Below are 24126 nucleotides of genomic sequence, written 5' to 3'. Positions count from 1 at the left end.
AATCTCTGCTCCATCACATATAACACATTGCCTCCTTGGATCCCCACTGATCCAGCAATTAAAAAAAACACAAACAATTAGCCACCCAGTTGAGCAAATTTCATCTGATGCCCCAACTGGGACGGATGACCATAACTCATCTCCCTCTGCCAGCAGTACCTCATCTGCCCTCTCAGCTACCTGTCTAATATCTACTTAACTAAATGTATTATGCCATCCCAGTGGAAAACATCCACTGTTAAGCACTTTCCAAAATCATCCAAAATATCCCAGGCAAATGACTTCCTCCCAATCTCCATTCTCCCCAATCTTGGCTAAACATTTGCAAAGATGACCTATATTTGACTCACAGAGTACCTGCAAACACACAGAATCCTTTACATTCTGCGATGTGGATTCTGGTCTGGTAGAAGTACTATGATTGCTCTATACACATGTACAGATGAAATGCTTAGTAATATGAAGAAAGGTAAACTAAATTGAGCCCTATTTGTTGACCTAATTAAAGCCTTTAACACACAGAACCACCACCTACTAATAAACTCTCTACTCTCTGCAGGATTTATCCCCACAGCAGTGAAATGGGTTGACTCATTCCTTGTCAACAGGCTATTTAAAGTGTAGCTTAAGCCCTCCATTTCCTAACTTGTACCAATCTCCACAGAAGTGCTACAAGTCGCAGTTCTGACTTCAAAACTCTTATCACTACTTATTAATAAACTTCTCACAGACCTTCTGCACATGCAAATCTTACTCTATGCAGACATGGTCATATATAGAGACAGCCCCCTCTTACTTAGTGATCACAAATCATATGGAAACAGGCCTGAAAAATCTATCTGACTGGCTACTTACCCACAGACTAATTCTAAACATAAAGAAATCTAAAGCAGTGCTCTCTGAAACCCATCTAAAGGTGGTCAATGTACCCAACAACTAGGTCATTATCTACTCCAATCAAGAAGCAATAAAAGCAATTCAGCAGTCTAAATACCTTGGAGTTTGGGTAAACCTTGATGCCAACCTACAAAAACATCTACAAAACACTAAGGCCAAAACAAACATTCTGCTCTTTTGTTCCAAAAATCACTCCCTTTCCCTTTGAGGAAGAGGTGCCATTGGTAAAGGGAACTTCTCCTCAAGTGGAATACAGTCTACTCATCATGGCCACTGCCTCAATAAAAAAATCACAAAGCTCTACAAATCACCTTCAATAACATCTGCAGATGTATCACCTTAGCCCCCAAAATGTAACATCATTGCTTCATCCTTGATAAAGCCAGATGGCTATCTTTGGAACTCAGAACCACTCTACTTGCAGCAGGCCTAGTCTTCAAACTCATTAACTATAACTCATTCTCCTTCCTAGTGAGCTGACTAAATAACAAAACCACCCCTTCAACCTTAGATTACGCCCAGCACATGCCCCCTCCCTTCAGGCCTCTCTGAAAACTCCACTCCACTGTGTGTGCCTTCTCCATTCTTGACTCAAAACTCTAGGCTACCACCCCTCCACATAGAAAATCTATTAAGCCTTTCCTAAATTTCATTCACACCTGAAGTCCTTCTTCTTCAAATAAGCAACATATAAATGCTTCTTTAACAATAGAGTCACATAAATCCACCCAAAATATCTGTTCTCAGCACATGTTCTATATGTACTATATTGCAAATGTATTTTTTTGAAAAATGCACATTGGCTAACAATGTTGCAGATCTACTGGGACTACTAATATGTATAACGATAATTGTTTAAAAACGTATATTCTTTCTGACATTATACTGGAACTACCACGTGTTACTTTTAAATTGATTTGACATCTCATGTACCCCAGGCTAAGCCTGAAAATGGTCATCTGGAATAGTGTTCAAATCTGGTCAACAAATACAAATAAATAAATAAATGAAAGAATGGATGACCAAAGTAATAGATGATACAGTGGTTATAGACATGGTTTGTCTAATATTTATCAAGGCACCTTACATAACACTGCACAACAGGATTGCTAACATATTACACAATACATGAGTAGTTTCTAGGTGGTAGCCTGGGTTCCACATTGGTGGGATAACTGTAAATACAGATTAACAGTAAATCAAGCCCACTCTCAGGAAAGGAGGGTTAGTAATGAGGGATATAGCAATGGGCCTAATCCTTTTTCTTTAATAAATGACACACTTGAAAAGTTTACAATCCCTCTGATACTCAAGACCAAGTGAACAGAATGAAGGGGATTTTTAGATCTGAAGGAATGATGGGAAATAAGTTACCATATGTAGAAAAAAGTGCACAGTAATACACCTAGTAACTAAAACCCAGTGAATAAGTACCTTATCAAAGGGTAATAATACTAAGCACAAAAATGGAAAGGAATTTGAAAATGGCTATAGTAGATACACTAAAAATAGTCAATTTGAGAAACAGTGACAAGAGCTGTTGTGAATCCAGGATGCATATGATGAAGCATAATTATTAAGAAATATTAATATGCTGTCCCTATGAACAGAAGAATGACAAGACCCCCCCCCCATACACACACACACACACACACACTTCAGGAATATTGTAGGCTGTTCTGAACATCCTGCGACACTTCATTAGATATCAAAATACATAGCAGGTGCGCAGTATTTGTAACAGGGGTAATTTGGCCGTTATGTACAAACTGTTCAGGAATGAAGAGACATTATGCAAACTTTTAAACATTACAGTGAAATTAAAAAGAGTCACGGAATTAGGCCATGGTGGACAAACTACGTGTGCCAAGCATTTCTTTACTTATAAATAAAGTTTGTGTCATCGTATCTTTTTAGCAAGTAGTGTAACCTATTTGTTTTGTCTTTTCGTTAATTTGCATTGTAGTACATTAAATATTCCCGATTCCACCCAGTGGAAATCGTTTAACAAAATTAAAATACATAAAATAAACCTTAGTATACGGCATAAAACATACATACTTTGGAGAGCCAAAGTGACGTCCAGTTTGTTAACGTCATTGTTAAAGCAGGGATTTAGTCAAAATTTCGAGTTGCATTCATTCGCGGACTACCCACTTAATAGTTCAGGGTCACCGGGGAACTGCAGGATGTCTCGTCTCTTACTTGGTTAACACAGACAGAAGACTAATTCTGGATAGAGAAACAACCCATTGAAGAACGTATACACAATTCACCCACATGATGATGAAGCTCACTCATACTTCTCAAGTGTACCTCATTATGAGGAACGTACCTCATTTGGGGTCTTAAAAAGTACATGTTCCTCAAAGTTCCACATTGAAACAGTCTGTATGTGTAAGTGAAATGCATGGTAAATATAAATTATTTCATTAAAGGATCTTCTTTATAAGTAAAACCAGCACATTTTAACTATCCTATGACCTTCCTAGTTGAAGTTGCTAGTAAGCCATTAGTATTTGTTCTACATTTTGCCCATTTCTTCCACATTATGAAGGCGTGTTCCTCATTTTGGAGATGGAAGGTTGAATATTATCTGGCAATGGAAGCTCCCATCAGAAACATCTACAAAAAAGGAAGACCTGGAGAATGTACACATAAGGCATGCTACCAAGAACCAAATATCACATGTACACAAATGCTGACAATTGAAGAGAACCACAGGTTTCGCTATGGCTTGGTCCCAAGCCAAGCACTATCGGCTCTTCTCCACGGTCAGAGAAGAAAATAGTCAGATAAAAAAAAAATCACCCCTCTCTCACGTAACTCCACCTTACATCCAAGAACCTCGTGTTCACCTTGTGTGGGTCACAGGATAAACAAGTACATAAATCACATCAGGGATGCGAGAAGATGGATTCCAACCAAAGTGAAAGACTGCCTGAGAAAAATGGAAGATACAAAATCTTAAATTTAAAATTAAGTCACAGTGAAAATCAGTCAAAAACTTAAGATATTAAGTATTTTTATATAAAAATAGTGAATAAATAAACTTGAGCAGACAGTCACCGGAATGGCTCAGCACTTGCTCACCAGCTAGAGTTCATTACATCATCTTTTCAATAACAGCTTTATCCCTGGAAACTAAACAAGTAATGCATAATCACAGTTTTCGTAATATTATTGGTTTTAAATTTTGATGAAATAAGACTATAAAGTAGATGAAGTATTTGACTTTAATGACGTTTTTAGTGAATGCATGCACCCTTTTTTAGAATAAACATCACGTAGACGCGCACACATGGATAGCAGGTTTTTATTTTCAGTACAATCCGCCTTAAGTTGAATGGAACATAAGATAATAAGTACATGGGAACAAACAAGAACTTGCTTTTCAGCTAAAACAAACGAAACTTCCAACTTCCCGGGGGGGCGGGGGGGTCTTTCTTTTAAGCATCACGTGATTTACAAAATCCGTCTTTCCCTGACATCATTTCCTGGAATGAGGGTCGTTCCTATCACGAGATCTAGGTCTGTTTTGGTTTGTTTGCAATCATCCGTGCCTTATTCTGTCTGTAATAGGCTAGTTAAAGTAGTAACAGGTACACTTGAAAGAGTCATGCGTACATTTTACAGGTGCTGGAGTTTTTGCACAAAAATAAAGGCAAGTATACGTTTTAGTCCGTGGCAGAAATGAAATAAGGAATGTAATAGAAAACGTTTAAGTAAGCAAAAGGAATATTTACCACCCGTAAACGGATTAAAGGAAGGCAAATAGTTCAGAAGTTATATCTGCGGTGCAAAAGCTTAACAGTAGGAACAAAAAAGAACCGTGTTACTGCTGGTCGTCTGTCATTGATGAGTGGCTCTAAGGAGTAGAGAGTGATGTGAAGGACCCGGCACTTCTGTTTTTAGTGTTTAATAGATTCTGTTTATAGTACACCACAGGCCGAAACAGCTGGATTTAGAACAGAGGAGGAAAAGAGGAATGTAGCAGTGAGCAATGTGTAGACGCCCTAAATAACACGAGACAGGCGGGGATCTTTGGAGGCAGCACACCTGCAGGGATGGAACCGGACTCGAGCCCTCAGCCACCGCGCGCTGAAGAGATGCAGGTGAAGGACCGCATCTTGGAGAATATATCGCAGTCTGTCAAAAAGGTAAATGACTCTGCTGTTAAAGTGAGAGGGGGTTAGCATGCTTGTCATCAAGACATGAAAGGTACAGACAACTTACAGAAATACTCGCCCAATTTGGGGCGACTTTGGAGCTGGTAACACTGTAATTCTGAGGCCCAAACATCCCAGCCTTCTGCTTTAAAGGCGAAGGAGAAAAAAAAATAGGCGCATTGTTTCGTTGTGACACAGTATTCTTGTTCTTAGGAATGTAAGTTGTCGGGAGCTTTGACAGTGCCTAAGATGAAATTGGTTGTAATGCACATGTAATTTGAAAATGTGCCGAAATGGTTTGTTTGTGCGTCAGGTTACAGCAATGCTTTTGCTATTAAACCGGTAGATACAAGGCTTAATTGGTATAAGGAGCTGACTGAAGTATGCACCATATCTCTCAACCTCTTAGCTCAAAAATCTGGCAAGCCCTAACAGAATGCGAGAACAAAGGCCAAAAAATAGGGACAGCTTTTAAATATTGCTCTTATAAACTTAGTTGCTTTAATAACAGGATTTGCCAGAATATGAAGTCTGAAAACTCATATATATGTCATTATTTAGTGACTTCAGGCCTCAGATAATCCCAATGATTTTGCCAAAAAAAAAATCAGAAATATTTTGAGGAATAGGTCAAAAATATGATGCAAAAATCTGGATAGTTGAGAGGTGTGGTATGCAACTACCCTTTGCCGCAGAACTGGGTAGTTGGTTTCATAGCTCCCAACTGTCCCAGATTTCACAGGATGTCTCTGATTTTGTCAATTATTTTTGTCCTGCTCCTCATGAAAAATTGTGTATTTTATGGCAAATCCCTGAGAATTGAGTTTGACTCATACTTAAGAAAATGCATGTTTGTGCACGTTCTTTTATTCTAGAAACTTTCCAAATGTATACAAGCAATACCTAAAGTCTGGCCATAACCACCCCCCAAATATCTTTCGTTTTGTTCCTGACTTTTTACCTAATAAATTAAGAAGTATGGTTGATGTTGCAGTAGTTGTCAAGGGTCTCTTAGTATGGCAGTGAATGTAATTACTTAAATGTAAATACGTTTCTTTTCTCTTAGCCTGTGAAGCTGGTCCTTTTTCAACTACTGTAGTGTGCGAGAGGTTTTCCATGGCAGGGCTAGCCACCTGGCTATGTAAACTTGGCTGTAGATTATTGTCACTGGTGAAGGGGAACACCCTAACCCCATGTGCAAAAATGGGAATAAGAGGTTGTGAATGGAAGGAGTGTGTGGGAGATTTATATATTTTCATGTTATGGTTGCTATTTTTTATTGCGAACAAGCGTTTCCTTTTGTTCAAGTCATGGCGGATTCTAAGTGCAGGGTTTCAAATAGTAAGGAGACTTCTGTTACTTTATATGTCAGGCATAGCTGTCCTTTAGGCAGTAGCAAGACAAAGAGATGAGCTTTGCTGTAGTCTTTATAGTTTTGTAGGTTTGGTACTAGACTAAATGCAGGCCATTTTAAGTCTAACCAGTTATCCCATTTGGTGCTTATAATTAACTTGCCCTGTTGGAGTTTAGAGTTGCCTAACCTTTACAAGGTTTACATTTGTATAGTATTCTAGTTGTAATTATTAAGTCAAGCTATAGATATTTGGTGAGGAGCCATGTATTGGGATAATGCATTTAGGAGCTGCCAGTATTAGTAGTGTGTGTGTGTGTTGAGATGAATTGTTCCTGTTTCTCATCCATTGGTTCAAGTTGCAATTAAATGTGGTTTGGGATAAACTTTGATTTTATGTGGAAGGGGAATCTGTTCCAGAGTAGTGTATCCTCTGCTGCAAGATATACGTGTCCTTCCAAACTGTTAATGTTGCAGAAGTGGTTTAGGTCCCAGGGTCAAGTATTTCTGATAACATTTGAATTATGGATGTGGGGTGTCAGTTTTCCAAAGGAGACGGTAATGTAGTTTTTTTTGGCATTTATATTTTGTCCAGGAGTCTTGCTCCAAGTGTTTGTTTGGAGCAAGCCTTTTGTGGATGGTCTGAGTCTTTTCAGGGATTTGATCACTGCTCGGACTTTGTTAGAGCCAATCTGTGCTGGCTTTTATTTCTGAGAAGTAGATGCCAAACAGAAGAGGTCCCAGCGGACTCCACTGATGAGTAGTCTTTTTGTGGAGGTAGCTTCCCTTATTTAGATCATCTGTGTCCTATCTATGAGTCAGTTAGCAATTCAGTGGGTAATGAAGTGGTTTATTCCTAGGTTATTAAGCTTTTTGCACTATGCTTGAGTGGGGGATTGTTTCAAAAGCCTTGGCCAGGTCTGGGTAGGTGGTGTGTAGTGTTTTACTTTCATTCATTGCTTTGGTGACTTTTTCAAAAAAGTCTACCAGGTTGAGTAAGCATGACCTGTGTTTGACTAATTCAGACTGAGGTGGATCCAGTGTTTAGAGATTCCTTCTGTCCTTGTTCATTAATTCCATGACCGTTATTTCTGTGGCTTTGCTTATTGTCTGCACATTTAAGCCCTTCGACTCTGCTTTTCGGGAATCTATATCTTAACTTGGTTGCATCACATGGTGTGCGAGTAGGTTACAGTGCAGTATTCTGTATGTAATTGCTGTATACGGGGGAAATATTTGCCTCCCTGACGCAGCTCTGTTTTGAGTGGAGGATCAGGTGGGCAGTTTTATAAGCTCTGTAGATAGTAGCTACTACATAGATATCAAGTTGATGTATTTGCGAAATATGTAGAGGAGACTCTCTCCTCAAAATCATTGTGGGCATTTAGGTGTAGCTTATTTTATGTATAGTAGATTTTTTTTTTTTGTCAAAACTTTAACTTCACTTGGAGGAAATAATTGTAGATAAATGTTTTTTATTTGTAAAATGTGGTGTGAACTTTCCCGAGAAAGCTGCTTAGTTGACATAAACAGCTTCAGACGTGGAATTAGACAGCTTTATGAGATTTAAGTAAATGTATTGAGCTCTTGCCCATGTTCTTTTCTTATTTGTTCTTTTCTTATTTGCTTACATTGTGTTGTATAAAGTTATTTTCCCCTTGAATATTAAAAGTTCTTGGTTAGATAAGAACACCTAGCTTGTGTCTCATTTTTGGTGAGTTATGAGAACTAGAAAAGGTTAACTGTTATTAAATTGAGAGAAGCTAGAGATTTTGTTTTCTTAAACACCAAGTCACATTTTCCACAGAAGGCTGACTTGAGCCTTTGTCATTTTGTTTGTGTTCTTAAGCCTAGTAGATATGAAAGCATTTTACCCAATGATAATTTAATATCTAAATTCCCTCCCACTCTTTAATTGGCTTTTTTTAGTGATCACAAAAATGGCATTTTGTGAGGCTACTTTAAATATATGTGCTGTACCTTTGTGTTGCATAGACCAAAATACTGAGTGCTTATAGAGAAGTACAGATGTACCCAGTATATTCTGACAGCACAGCTTAGTTGGATGGGTAGAACGTAAATTCATTTTTCAACCCCCCCCCTTTCTTTTCCTGTAAGTAACTGTTCACCAGTCGGTATAAGAACTCTAAATCTATTCCTGCAACTCTTGACACTAACCTTAAGACCCTAACTGTGACGGTGCTGAAGTCTTCAGGTTATGTAACTCTGTTACACTATTGTCACAGAGCAAAATCCCAGCCTGAAAGTAATAATCATGGCCCTTGTAAATTGTTTAGATAATTTACTCTAGCAGCACCCCCTCCCGTTGTTCTAGTCTAGGCTTCTTTGCATTTAAAACCAGCTTTCCCAAACAAGTCTGCACTGTCCCTACATGTATTTGTTCTTTCAACTGATTATGGACAGGTGAATAAAATCTCCCTGCATGTTTTTAATACACTGTGGTCTCTGTTTTCTAATTCTGCATACTCCTGTTATAGGTTATAAGAGACAGGGGAGCACCTGAACTCATTTTCAACCTTCTTGCACTTGGACTCCTAATATGGTCTCTAAATTGCTTACCTTTTAACTGAGTTTAGTGATTCTAAGCATGAAAGATGCAGACTTTTATTTAACTAGGCTAAAGCTGGCATCACACAAAATGTACGAGCACTTCTCTGCCTGTAGTAGAACTTATGCTGAAGTAAAAGCTTGTTAAGCCCTCAAGTCCCTCCGGTACTGTTGGATGAGCACCTTGAATCACCACTTCACACAGAGAGGCACCATTTCTCAGGAAGTAAAGTTAATAACTTGGTGGTTAAACTGTCCGTATTCCTCGTGTATGCCAAAGATAATAAATTGATTGTCTTCCAAGGATTTCTCAGTGGGAGCTGTGATGTCATCTGTCACCTGGAACTTCATCTTGGGACTTTCTTCACTGTGAATTGTTCATAATCCATTGAAATACATTAAACAATTGCATCAGCAAACTTCCATGAGGCATGTGTCTACATTGTAAAAGTAAATAAATATTCTACTGTAACTAAAAGTTTGTAAGTATTGTTATATGGGGAGATTTTCTCCTCGAGCCTCCGCTGAAAATGGGTCTTCATCCCAGTCGGACTTTCCTGGTAAACAAATGTAAAATAAAATAAAAAAAAACATGCATGTATGGTGGGACTTTCTGCAGCAAAACTAAGTGGTGAAATTACAAAATCAACAGATTGTTAAAATGTGTGTGTACAAAATCTTCAGACTTTATCCAACCCAATGCAGTGAGGCTAAAATCTTCTCTGTCCAAAAGGAAACGGTCACTCGTTCGTCTCTAATACAAATAATGAGAAGGCTTGGGGTTTCGTTTAGATGCTTTAATACATAGAAACACATCAGGATGGATAGCAGCATCTTTAAATACGAACAAACTAGTTAACAGACAGAGCTTACATACATATATGTTCACATCTCAACAACTAACTACAAAATGGCAGTCAGACTTGCAAGTGCTCAGTATTTATACACTTGTGCAAGCCCTTGGATAGCTTCTTAAAGGTGTATACATACTCGTTGATCTACAGAAACTCGCCAAAGCTTTGTTTTAATACAGCAGGTTACTACGGTCACAATCCACAAAGTAGGCTCTTCTACAAAGCCCCAGTAATTAAAGACCATTCAGCCTCACAAGTGCATTGTGTGAGGTGGTAGAAGTGGAACTTTGACATATGCAGGCACAGGAAACAACCTTCTCCCTGACCTAATAGATCTGGTTTATTCATAGGTAGATATTGTAATGCACCGCCCCGTAAATTACTTTGAAAGTTTAACCACCATCCTGGATAAAAAATGTTATCCGTTGATCTGGCTGAGGTGTTTGATGCTGTACCCCATGATTGAAACGTATATTAATTTAGAGAACTAAAGATAATTGAAGCCATAATAACTTGTCCAGCTAGCTATGTGGTCATACCATGGCAGGTAAGAATAAGATGTTTCTGTCTTCATCCCCTTTTCCCAGTGGGTCCTCTCATAGCTCTCTTTGGGCCATATATAATAGTGATGGGTGATGGCTAAAAGTTGACAGAATAGGAAAGGGTCTTGGAATTCACGTAGGCAGTGAACTTTGATCTGATACAATATAGCCATTTCCATTTGCAAAGCATATGAAGTTGCCCAACTGATTTTCAATGGAGCTCTGCCATTGAGGTAGTGATTTCAGTCTGTGTACAGCTGTTATTAAGCCATTTATAGAACCTTGCACCCTATTGTGTAATCTAGTCACATGCCATGTGTGATGTCTAGACTGTATCCCACTGAACTGCCACCAAGTAATGTGAACGTCCCTTACTACCCTGGGTCAATAACTAAGGAGCTTCAGTACTCACTAGTGACTTCAGTATGAGACTGTCACTTAAATAGGAGTAATATTTCATAATTTTCCCCCAATAGCACAACCAGAACATGCTCTATAGCCTAGGATTGGACTGTATACATCTGTCCACCCCTAATGTGACTCCTTATTACACACTTCCGAGCAGTATCCCAGTTTAAGACCTCTGATACACTCACACATCCAAACACTTCTGGGAAAGCCTGACACAGATTTCCAGCTGTGTCCCTTCCCCAAAATAATGCAGTAATGCTGCCACCAATCAGAGTGGTTTCTTGCCCTTCTAAAGGGGTGTCCAGTTATGAAAATTAAATATTAAAACAAATGGCAAATGACCTAAGCAGCCAGGCTTTGAGTGGCCCTGGGAATTATCAAAGCAAGTATAAGCGCACTCTGATCACAAAAGAAAAACAGTGATTGTTCAGCCACAATGTAAGTTAATAATGAAAAATATTTAATATTGAGCAAAATGATTAATGTTATAAAACATTAATTCCCAATAAACAAACGGAGCTCAATCACCAGGAAAATGAAATCGGTACTGTAGGATAGAAATCCAACATTCAGTAAAACTCTTAACTGATACTTTCCTATCTGACTAACACTGCCCCTGATCTAAACTAAATTACTAGAACAGGGCAAAGGCAGGCTTACAGTTCTTGGTTGAGTACTTTTGGGTATTCACTGTGCAGTACATATGTGAACTGAATACTGTAACTGACTTATGCAGCCTCTTTTTTTAGACTGGCGTGTCAACTGTTCCAGTTCTAATTTTCATTTTATATTTTGAAAATCAACAGCCGTTTTCTAAAAGTTCCTTCCTGTCTTTCAACTTCTGAAAGTAACACATAGCAACCGTCAACATTCCGATTACATCATCTGCTTATCAGCTGAATCTGAGACCTTTGGTGTTCAGAATCTTTTTTCACAAATATGCATTTAGAAATTCAAAAGGACACTGCTCAAGTCTTTAAAACATTCTGTACAAGCAGATTATAAATCAACATGTAAGGACTTATTTACAGTTTCATAGCTAGTCATACTGGCATTTAATGCACAAGTTAATCTAAAATTGTGTACAAAAACTCGGCCAGACATGCTGGCGCAAATAAGTGTCTTAATTTCTTCACACCATGTCGCGTAATTGAAGGTCCAAGCGTCTCTTGCAAAGAGAAACAAAAGGGCTTCAAGCCCTGATTTATTTTTCTTGTAACAAAAGGCAACAGGAAACCAGTCCCTCTCTCCTTTGTATCTTAACTTTGTCTGTGCATGACATACAGAGCATTAAAGGGCCCTTTATAATGAAACCCTTTGCTTACAGTACCCTCTGGCAACCTGAGCACAAGGCACTTGGCCTCATTAAATGTGATTTTTAACTATAATGTAAAATGTAACAACTTCGTATTTCTAAAACTCCCACATCTAGGGAATAAGCTTCCCCTCTTAGTCAGCTCATCAATCCATAATGTCAAGAAGAAACTGGATGGCCACACAGGCATGTAAAAGTTCCAACATGGGATCTGTGTCATCTGGCTTCCCAGTGGTCCATAGGCTGTAAGCCTGTACCTCATGCCTGTGAATCAAAGTACTTTTGGTCCAGCAAATAGATGGGGCTTGATTAACCTGTGTGTGGCAGTCCTGGATGTAATTGGGTTCAACGTGTGCATGATCATTGTAGAAGGCTGTGTGGACAGAATGCAGTGTTCCTGCATAGAGCAGAAGACTAAGAGAAATGCCTTTTAAACTGCTACTGGTTTGAGATACTCCCAGGCTATTAAACAAGAATGTTAAGTGACTAAAGAATTTTCATTTCTGTATCTGTTAAAATGAACTTAAACACTGTCTATGCCTGTTTAGCTAAGCTATTTAAACCTATAGACATTAATTTCAATACGTAGCTGTGCTGCATTTTGCAATTTAAGTGGTCTAACTGTTGGAATTAAACCCTGGTTAATATTCCTATTAAGTGTGTGATGTGCGTGTGCGCACAACTGCACTGCATTTTGAGATCTTTGTATCAGTTTCTGCATATATAATGTGGCCTGGCGATGTTTACATCTCCTCGAGGATTAAAAACGCAAACTTGGATGTACATGCTCTCTTCGATACCATCCTTTCCAGGATTTCTGATATAATGCATTGATGCCCACTGTGTGGGCCCTACATAATTTCCAGGTATTTTGGACATTAGCCAAGGCTGAGTTTGAGGATGGGGATGCGCTGAGGCAAAGTTATGGAAAAGGGTGAGGACTACCACAGCACTGCCTCCTAATGATAGACTGTGGTGGCAAGTTGGGATGCTTTTTGCTGGAGGAATAGTAAATGGAGGGGGGAGAGAGAAATTCTTAAGAGATGTTCTTTGCCCAGTTTTACAGATGGTAATTCCTTTTTATGGAGGTACATTTAGATAATGTTACTATAGTGTTCTCAACTGCTTAAAGTGAAGCCATGTAGTTTTAACATACAGAATAAAAGTACACAGAATAGTTTGCACTTTTTAAGGTTTCCTTGCAGTCCTGCAGCACCAAAGCAGATTTCTGCATATCTTTCCCTGTTATGGAGCACTTTCTGTTAGGTTTGGTTCAGGGGTGATGGAGCAGCATATAGCTTTTGGGAAACTTTTTCATTATGTTCATGTAGTTGTCTTGGTAAGTATTTGTACATGTATTTCATGCAATTGCTAGTGAAATTATGCAGCCAATAAGCTCTCTTTGACAAAGTATCATGCATTAAGCCTTGAATCACTGGTAGGATTACATAGAGTGTAGTAAATTTTGTATGTCTCAAATGACCAATAATATAGTGCAATAACTTTTGAGTTTTTGCAATACTTTGTAGTTAACTGGACAGGGTAATACAGCCCTCCCTTGTGGAGCACATTTTGACTAGTTGGCTCTGTTGCCTGTTTTTGTGTGCTGTGTTTTGCTTTAAAAATATCAGTATCTAATTCCTATGCATGCTGCTGATTAAAGATCCAGACTACCAACTTAGACATGTTGAGAAGCAATTTTTAGGGGGTATTTAACGTTTGTTAGTAATAATGATCTTTTGTGAGTCCCCATTCAAATAGTGTAGGCTGTATCGCATTGTTGAGTGTTGCAATCCCCTTCTCCATTCATTGTCTTGGTATGATATTTTGATGGCAGAAACCTGGTACTGTTAACCACATTTTGCATTGCAGTGCATTGCTTTGGTTGGAACCCAGCTGGCACCATTTTATTTCATTTTTCAATTGAAGTATGTACTTAAATTATTTTAATTTTATGATAGCCTCTAAATGTATTTATTTGACATGCTTACCCAGATTGCTCTTGCTGAGCAGAATATGGTTACAGAAAGGATCTTAAAAAAGCTGCACTGTAAGGTATACATTAATTAGTTGCTAAACTACTATTTAAAGCAGAGATAAATTAAGTCCTTATCAAGATTATGACGTAACTGATTAGACAATGAGCAGTGAGATCAGTAGTTCAGCATAAGCTTGGATACAATTTATTAGAAAGAAAACATTATTCATAAACATGAGAATATGCTGCCATAAAAACAGAAGTGCGAAAGTGTTTTACTTAACACATTTTAGAAAACAGTTTAGAAAAAGTTGTACAAACTTTTAACAGGACCAGTAGTATACACTTTTTTAATTGGGTATTGTTAACTAGTCGTGTTTAGAAAAGTCTGTAATACACATGATTGAAAACCTTGATAAGGCAGATCAAAAGGAAAGGTAGTTTCTAAGAAAACCAGGCTAACATTTACAAAGAACAGTGCAGGCATTGCTGTACAGGAAGACCTAATGCTTTGGCCTTTTGATGAGAGAGTCATCTTGAAAATGAAGCAAGCTTTACTCTGACTTGTAGATAAGGAGAACCAGTCTAGGGTACCCCAGTTGCTGAAAGTTTTTTGTGTTTTTCTTCATATTTTCTTTATACTATCATCAAAACATACATTTGTAGGGGGGAGCATTTATATGGCCAGAGGTCCCCTGAGTTGGGAGCAGTCTTTTTAGACGATTTGAATAAACTATTCCAGTGTTGACCAGCCTCTTGATTTTTAGTGTTTGCAGTGATGTGTTGTGTAAAATGCTACTATTGCCAATTTAGCAGTGGTGGGGGTTGTGGTTTTCTTGGAAAGCTTGTCAAGCTGATCCTACTGTAAATTTGTTGCCAAACTTTTACATTCTTCCTTTGTGTACTAATACAGGACAATATACTTTCGCAGGAATCCATGTGACCACATATCAAGGTTGCTAACTGTACATGTAATAAAACTACATTTAGTCTGAATGTGAAATTGTGAAACAAAGGTAATAACATTTAGACAGATTCCAAACTTAGTAAACTGGTTTGATGTGAAGACTCTGAATGCTGACTAATGGTTGTTTCATCCATTGCCCCTATAGCAGTTGCAACTTTGTAGTTCCTTGTAAATGTTTCTTTAATTACTTAAATCTGTGAATGAAAGTTTATATTGACCCCGCCTTGATTGGACTGCTGCATATCCACAAGTCAAGCTCCAGTCGAGTAATCCGTACGTGCAACTTCAACCTGGTCCTGTGATATCAATAGGACTTGTTGGTAGGACAGATTTGTGTCCCAGAGACTCCCCCATCTGTGGACTAGACTTTCCACGTCAAGCAGAGTACCTCATTATCCCTTTTTAAGCGCAACCCACATAACTGGATGGGAAACAGGAAATACACCCCTGGGATTCCACCTGTGTCTATGCTGGACAGGGGCTTTGGTGCTGACTTGTCTAAACATGGATTAAACTCTTGGATAGGCTTATAAGGGCCTCAGGGCCAATAGCCTGGTAACCTCCTATGAAGTCTGAGAATGCTGTAAAATAGCATGTTTTGTTAAGACTAAATAAATATACAAAATGGAGCGACCAGTGTTGACCAAAACCACTAATACAAAACACACACTGTCAACGGTCAGGAAATCTTGAAAAGGTTTTCTTTTGTAGTCTAACACAAATAGCAGCAACCAAAGAATTCAGCAATAAAATCCACTTTAATAGTAAAACTGGAAACCATCTGATAGACTGACATATGTCTGAAGTTTTGTGGATTTGTATTTGAGATGCAAGGGCTTTTGTTTTTTATTATACAATGAATCATTTGCAAAGCCAGGCTCAATAACTGTTCAAATGAAATGAGTGTTGATTCTGATGAAATCCCTGGTCAGGAGATGAAAGCGCTCAATCCGATGGTTTTCCAGTTTTACTATTAGTTGATTTTATTGCTGAATTATTTGGTTGCTGCTATTTGTGTTCGACTACAAAAGAAAACCTTTTCAAGATTTCCTGACTGCTGACAGTGGTGTGTTTTGTATTAGATCTTTTGTTAAGAGCTGTTTGTTGCAGGTTTTTAGTGAAATAGTTAAAACTTTTAAAAGGTGGGGCATATTCTAGTTAGGGGTTGGTTTGTTGTTGGATTGCTTTTTGGCGTTCTTAATTCTGTGGGTAAGGTACAGTTGCATCTATGCAGACCTTGTGTGGTGGTTGAAAGTCTTAAGAGGACTCAAGACAAATGCCAAAGTATTTGTACTGATGATGTATTAAGAATGCTGAAGGGATGCAAATTACTAATGGGCAACTGTTTCACTAGGGCTCTGAGATGTGTCCGATTGCTACCAAGCAGAAATTAGAGACATCTATGATTAACGCACCAAAGTGCGATCGCTAATGTGCAGTTATTGTTTCTATGTTTCCAAAAAAAGTGAGACTGCAGTATCAGGGAATTCAACATTCTGTAAGTTTTAATAAGTGTAGGAAGCACATTTAGTGTCTCGTGTAATGATCACATTTTTGTCATAGGACTCTCCCTGAAACCATGGCTTATTTGGGGCATGTGGGAGCCTGGCATCTCCAAACTAAGCTAGAGTGATCCTATGACCCATTCATTCCAGTCTGGAAGGCCCGATCAACCCATGTTTTCCCACTGAGGTGAGAGCTGGGACCATGGTTTTGTTGGTGTTCATGAGATGTCAAGAAAAAAAGATACATTTATTCTTTTTCTTAAGGTGGATTTGAGTGTCTTTTGCCTGGTGTGCCCGATTTTGGAAGGATGATAATATCAAAAACAAAGGTTTGATGGGAGTAGAGTTGGGCTGCCAATATGTTATTTATAGAAAGAGAGAAGCAGATATGGCCCACAATAGAACTGGGAGGTGCATTGGTAGAATTGTTCAGTTAATTATGATTTTGAATTGGAAATGATGATAAAAAGCTCATGCAGATAGGAATCTCCCAGTTAATTTAACTGTACTTTTGCTGAAATGCAGGGATTTAAGTTTATATGGCAAGAATGGATGAGTCAATGTATTAAAAGCTTTTTTAGGTGAAGAAGTACATTAGTTAGGCTACCCTACAGCAGGATTAAGGCTGTCTGTCATTGGGACAGCTTGGCACATACAATTTTCGCAGGCTATTTTAGTCCCTACCTCTGTCCCATAGATCACTGAAATGCTATTTCTGTCCAGATATATATTGCTGCAGTAAGCATTAGGTGCTGTACCCCAATTACCAGTTTTAAGAACTTTGACAAAAATACTCTCATTTTTCATTTGTTAAAAATCCTCCAACTCGCTGCTAGCAATAATTTTCCAAGTTTTAATGAATTTTTTTTTACCATTTTTCTTCCCTTTGCCCCATATCTTTCAGTGCTTTCACCACATGTATTTAAAAAAGGGCTTCATACTTTTACTGATATTTAGTTATTTTGTTTTGTTTCCTTGTTGGTGGGCTTTTGCCCATTTGCTCTTTCAGAAAGTGCACCTGACCGTTGCTTATATTGCTTAAGAGCATATTACGTACAGGTGCCACATATGTTAAATATTACTTCTACTCTTAAAACATAAATGAACTATTTAGCTTTCCATGTTTGAGAATTTTTTTTCAGCATGTGAAGTTGGGACCATCTATGTTTTTCTTTTAGAGCCAAAGCCTTTGAAGTTGATGTCTGTGAACACAGGCCCTAAGAAATTGAAGGTTTGAGAACTCATCCACTGCCTTCCTTTCCAGTTTCTCTGAATTCTGCAGGTCAGAGTTGTTGATTCAGAATTCTATTTTGGTTGATAAAGATGTTTTACATTTCTTTTTCTCCCTTTTATTCTTTCATGGGGTACCCCAGTGCCCCTCACTATCACCAGGATTATCATCCCTCTGCTTACCCCCAGATTAGCTCTGATTCTGGGTTGGGGCTGGTGCGGTTATTATTTCTATTTTTTTCCCTGTTTTGGCCTACTAAATGTTTCCCATTCCTGCCCTCTGTGCTCACTTATTTCTGAGGGTTACATCCTTCTGTGGACTGCACCTCCCTTTAAGGAGCACCTTAAAAGAGCACCCCCAAACACACACGCATGGGCTGCTTACTTTCCCTGCCTGTGCTACCCATAGAACCTGGGTCACCTGGGCTGTAATTGGGGCTTTATCCCTATATGCTACAGTGCCGGCTGAGGTTTCCTGGATTTGGAACCCTAAGCCTGTTCAAAGCATTTCCCCTTCCTGTTGCTTCAGAGTTGGATTGTGACACGTTGGAGGTGACAGTATTGAGGGATAAGCAGAGACTCTCAGTAGCTCCTCTATGTACTTGTTCTGTTGGGGATAGGGGCTCTGTTATTTTATTATCACTGAAACCTTTCATAGGTAGGTACTAGGCTATTGGCCCTAGGGCCTATATAAGCGTAGCCAAAGGTACCCTGGCTTTCGCCACCCAAGAAAATTATTTTCCTGTGCCACTGTCGAGCAGAGCCACAGAAGTGATCCCCGGGGTGAATTTCCTATCTCCTATCCAATCATCAAGATTTTTCTTGAACAGTGCTAATGAGGAGCTTTGTTTGATATAGATAGGTAGTTTGTTCCAGAGTATGGGAAGTCTCTGGGACAGGAATCTATCCCTCCAGCATGTTCTGTTTATTGTGGTGACGAGGTTTAGGTCCCTAGAGCGTGGGATTTCTTTAAGTGGAGCATGTCCAAAAGCTCTGGGTTTGACATAGCTTTGTGTGTTAGGCAGAGATCGCCTCTGAGTAGGCGATATGCAATGGAGTAAAGCTGCAGTTTTTTGAGACTGTCTGCATAGGGCATCTCTTTGAGGCCGGTAATCCTCTTTGTGAGGTATTTCTGTGGCCTTTCCAGTTGTTGTAGATGTCTTGTAAGGTACATACCAAAAGGGGCATTGTACTCTATAATGGGTCTAATGAGTGACGAGTAGAGGGGAACAATGATCTCTTTTTTTCCTGGATGAGAAACCTTTTGTGATGAGGTGTGCCACATAGGATTTCCTGACTACTGTGGCAATGTGATTTTCAAAGGAGAGACTACTGTCCACCTGTGTCCCAAGGTCTCTTATCACACTTTTGGTGTTAAGTAGACTACCACCTATGTGGTAGTTCATGGGTACTGAGTTTTTACCAAAAGGAATGATAATGCACTTTTTGGCATTGAGCTTGAGGCCATGGCTTTGACACCAGGCATCTGTCTCAGAAAGGCCCTTTTGTAGGATGTCCACATCTTTTGGAGTTTTGATTATGGCTCCTAGTTTGCAGTCATCTGCGAACTTCGTTAGCCAAAGACCTTCTGTGTTGGCCTGTACTTCAGAGAAGTAGATACCAAACAGGAGAGGACACAGGACTGAACCCTGTGATACTCCACTTGTCACTGGTCTGAAGCTGCATTTGGGGTCTGCTACTTTCACAGTGTGGGTTCTGTCAGTGAGCCAGTTGTCAACCCATCTTGTGACATAGGGATTTATACCTAGTTTAGTGAGTTTATCTATACTTCCAGAGTGGGGGATGGTGTTAAAAGCCTTGGCGAGATCTAGATAGACTGTGTGAACCACCTTACCCTCATCTACGGCTTTGGTGACTGCTTCAAAGAAGTCTATCAGGTTTAGGAGACATGATCTGCCATTTACAAACCCAAACTGGGTGGGGTTCTGAGTTTGGAGATTACCAATGTCATTGTTTATAAGTTCCATGATGATACGCTCCATAGCCTTGCAGACCAGGCTCGTTAGGCTAATTGGGCAGTAGTTTCTGGGGTCTGTGGTGGCTCCCACTTTGTGGAGTGGGATAAATGTCGCTGTGTGCCATTCAGTGGGCACATAGCCTGAGGTGAGGCTATGATTGAACATGGTACTTAGGTGGGGTGCCAGTTTGTTCTGTAGTTCATGTAGAACACAGCCTGGGATGTCGTCGGGTCCCATGGATGCTGTGTTCTTGGCTTTGGATAGTGTGTTTTTTACCTGTGCAGCCGAGATTACAGGAACTCTGCATTCTTCTGGCATAGAGATGGGCCCTTTAGGGGATGACAGAGGGGTAAAGTTAGCACTGAACCTATCTGCCAGGATGTTGGCAATATCTGTTGGTTCTGTATATTTAGTGCCATTGTGCTGTAACTCAGAGCAGATCTGAGTGTTGCCATTGAGATTCTTGACATAGCTATAGAATGCTTTGTGGTTGTCTTTATAGTCAGTGGCGATTTTGTTTTCATAACTAGCTTTGGAGGATTTTATGAGGGATCTCAGCTTCTTACTGAAGCTGACCAGGGAGTTTTTTAGTTTTTTTTTTTTTTTTTTTTTTTTTTTTGCAACAGTTTCTTTATTCTGTTGTAGAGTTTGTTTATGGCAGGGGACCATCAGATTGGCTTCCTTTTTTTGGAGGATAGCATCTTGGTTCTGTTAGGGATTGCACGATCCATGCACTCATGTAAGTGCTTATAAAGTGCATTTGTGTAGGATTCAGCAGTCATACCTCTATTGTCCGCCAGCATGGGTGTTGTGAAGTTTGCCACTTCTGTCTTAAGAAGCGTGAAGTTGGCTTTGGAGACATTTTTTACTGTGGTTTCCCTAATGGGGGGTGGGGGGATGTGGATGTCTAGGGTGATTAGCTTATGGTCGGATCTGACCAACGAGGAATTGACCTCTGGTGTGGAGCACCGGTTGCCCATGTTGGTAATAACCAGGTCTAGGATATTTCTGCCCCTGGTGGGGGTGTGGATAAGTTGATCCGTGGCATTGGAATTTATGAATTCCAGAAAACGTTGAGCACAAGAGTTGGTACACGAGTAGTTTTCCCAGTTAATGGTAGGGTAGTTGAAATCACCCTTTATTAGGGTGTTAGGTTGTACCCTAATATTTTCCAGTGTATTAAGAAATGAGTGGGAATCCTGGGGCATGGTGCGGGATCTGTAGCAAGCTACAATTTGGATTGCGGTCTTGCCCAGAGTTAGTTGCACTTGGATAATCTCGAATGCATTATGCTGAGCAAAAATAATAAAAAAAGACAGCCACTGAGGACGAAGACAATAAATGAACGGTGATAACGAGTTTAATGACTCACCAAAAAAATGACTGAGCGCTTTCACCAGAAAAACACTGGCTTCTTCAGAGTCATTTTAACAAGTAAAATAAGTCACATTTATAATGTCAAACATATGCTGATAGGTGCAACTAAAAAGTTTTACAACCAATCTGCCACTGGTGTAACTAACCCAAATGCAAATGGTTTCTCTTCATTTAAAGAGGAAATGCAAACCATACACATAATGAACTATCTACACATTCTTGCATACCCTTTGTTAAATACTAGCGTTCACCTTCATTGCATAAGTACAAACAATACATATCAAACATTGTGAATATTAAACAATAATACTCATAAAATATATTTAGATGTAAAATAATACATAAAATATTCACATAAAATTAAATCTGATTAGCTTTAAATTTTAAAATAGGCATCAAAGAGACACATTCATTTAAACCAGGAGGTTTCAAGGCATTCAGCCTAAGTTGCCACTCAGTCTCCAAGACACCTACTTTAACAATATCACCACCTCTCTGTGTTTATAACACAATCTATCACAAAAAACGAACATTTTTTAAAATTTGAGCATGTGGTAGTGTGCAAATATAGTGCATTGTGTAATCCTTTCTTTTAATAGCTCTCAAATGCTCAGATATCCTATCCTTTAGTCTACGTACAGTCTTAAGTAAAAACACCGGAGAGGGACCCACCAAGTCCTGTAGTTAGAGCACCAATAACTCCACCACTGTTCTGTAGGTCAAGGTCGTGTTCCGACTGAAACAATCCCTGTAAGAGCAGCTTTGCTGATAATGCAAATATAAATGTTCTTCACAAAGTCCGATATTAAAAACCAATTTATTCCAACGACAAACAAAAACAGATTCAGTCACGAGCGCTTTCGCCTGGTCTTACCAGGCTTTCTCAAGTGTAAATGAATGAAAAAAAGGGACAAGCCTTTATACAACAGGCACCTCGCCTCAATTGGATATTCAATTAATGCATCTCTGTAATTAATCCATTACAAGCTAAAACATTTAACCCCATGAAATCCATTGTGAGAAAATGTGCTCTTAAAAACTCACTTGACTGCTATTAATACTCTTCAGAAATCAGTTAATCATAAATTGTTTTAAGAATATCAAATGCACAGAACTTAAATTAAAAAATATAAAAATACTACTGACAATTTGAATCTGCAGCTAAAGACAAGGGAGCTACAAGCAAGTCAGTGGGGTCGCTACGTACGGGCAGTTGTGCAGATTTAAATGAACAAGACCCGAACAAGAACAACGGTGGATTTAATTTTAAAGCATGGGCTGAGCAGGAGCCGCAATTAAAAGCAGGTACTGCGGACATTTAATTTTGAGCATTTGGACAGTAAATTTGATGCGTTTAAGACTAAGCTTTACGCTTATAGAAACACTCAAATGGAAATCAATTATTTAAGAGAATGTATCAGAGTTGAAAGAATCCCAAAAGGTTTGCGTTATCGATTTCCAAACAACGCACACAGGGGCTCCGAACTTTATGAAAGACTTGTGGAACTTTTTAACAGAACGGGTCTAGAGATGTTACAAATGATGATTGATGATTACATATGTAAATCTAACTGTATTTTAAATGAGCTTACTAAACTGGATGATTTGATTACTGGCAATGAAAAGTTTATGGGGTATAAGAAAAAATATGATGACACTTTCGCTGAAGTTGACATGCATTGCTTTAAGGTATTGGACAGAAAGGCTAAAAAGTTAGATAGGGACCTTAATTAATATAAACAAGGCATGGCATATCCTACACCTTTTAAAGGAAGAGGAGCTGATACAGAACACCATGAACGCAATGATTCTAGCAATTTTAATAATAATTTTAACAATAATTTCAACATGCTTAATAATTACAACCAGGATGAAGAAATGACTTTACATGACCCTCCTAGAAGGAGTGAGCGTTTGGCAAGGAGGGAAGGGTTTAACCAGCAACAGGGTTTTCAGGTCCCCCAGGGCAGACCGGGGGGAACTATGAGTTACCATCAGCAACGGACATGGGGGAGGGGGCGCAAATAAGTGGTACGTACAATGCCATCTTGGCTACCCCTAGCTCCATAACAGAAAAAGAAACACATGGTTGCAAAATTTTTAGCATAGACAATTTTTATATCTATAACTACACTGATTTACCCATTTTTGATCATCATTTTGATCTATTTACTAAGGGTTTGCAGTTTGTTCCTAGTAAGCATAGTTACCTTCCCAATCTTTTGATAGAATTTAAAAGTTTTATCAGAAATCTCAATTTAACTTTATTTTTCAAAAATCAGTTGCACACAGATACCCCTTTAGTGAGAAGTAGCACTTTTAATCCACCCACCCATCCTTCGTTAAAAATATTTGAGGAAATGGTGGAAAATATTTGGAGGGAAAGTTTTAGGGGCAATAAGGGTCAAGCCTCTACCAACTTTCCGCGCATTTTTGAGGACATCATGCAGGACATTAAGAAAAAGCGCATAAGAGTAATGAAACCAGACAAGGGAGGGGGAATTGTACTAATGTTTCAGCATGACTATGAGAATTATTTGCAAAATTTGGTGCAAAATGATGAAATCTATGAACCAGTATCTCAAAATGAACTGAACATCTCCGTTGACAAAATAAAATATGGTTTATATGACCATTTGATGCAGGGCTGCATAGATGAAAAATTATACAACTACTTATTAGTACCTAAACCTAGAACCCCCACCTTATTCAGAATACCCAAGGTGCATAAAGGCTTAGACCCACTAAAATTCCGGCCAATAGTTGCAGGAGCTGGCAGCGCAACAGAACCATTAAGTATATTCATAGATCAGCATTTAAAGGAATACACATCCTCTTTACCATATGTTTGCAGGGATTCATGGGAATTTTTAAGTAATATACCCACCGATTTAGACAATTCCAATTTTTTGATGGTGACGGTGGATATAGTTGAACTTTTCCCAAGTATTCCCCACAATCAGGGTATGGAATGGTTTTCACA

At 38.9% G+C, this 24126-nt stretch overlaps 1 protein-coding gene across 2 annotated transcripts in view; it reads left to right on the top strand.

Annotated features, from left to right (window-relative positions):
- The first annotated feature begins 4389 nt into the window (after positions 1–4389).
- The window catches only part of PLEKHM2 (pleckstrin homology and RUN domain containing M2), a 1089177-nt gene continuing 1069440 nt past the window's right edge, over positions 4390–24126 (top strand). For both annotated transcript variants that reach the window (XM_044061870.1, XM_044061869.1), the window contains exon 1: positions 4390–5057. In XM_044061870.1, coding sequence (XP_043917805.1) covers positions 4965–5057 — 93 coding nt within the window. In that variant the 5' untranslated portion in view covers positions 4390–4964. The remainder of the gene's footprint in view (positions 5058–24126) is intronic.

The sequence above is a fragment of the Protopterus annectens genome, chromosome 2.part0, assembly GCF_019279795.1.
Source record: "Protopterus annectens isolate FY-2018-M chromosome 2.part0, PAN1.0, whole genome shotgun sequence".
Taxonomy (NCBI): Eukaryota; Metazoa; Chordata; order Ceratodontiformes; family Protopteridae; genus Protopterus; species Protopterus annectens.
Note: the sequence above shows the minus strand (reverse complement) of the source record. Positions and strands in the feature narration are given on the sequence as shown.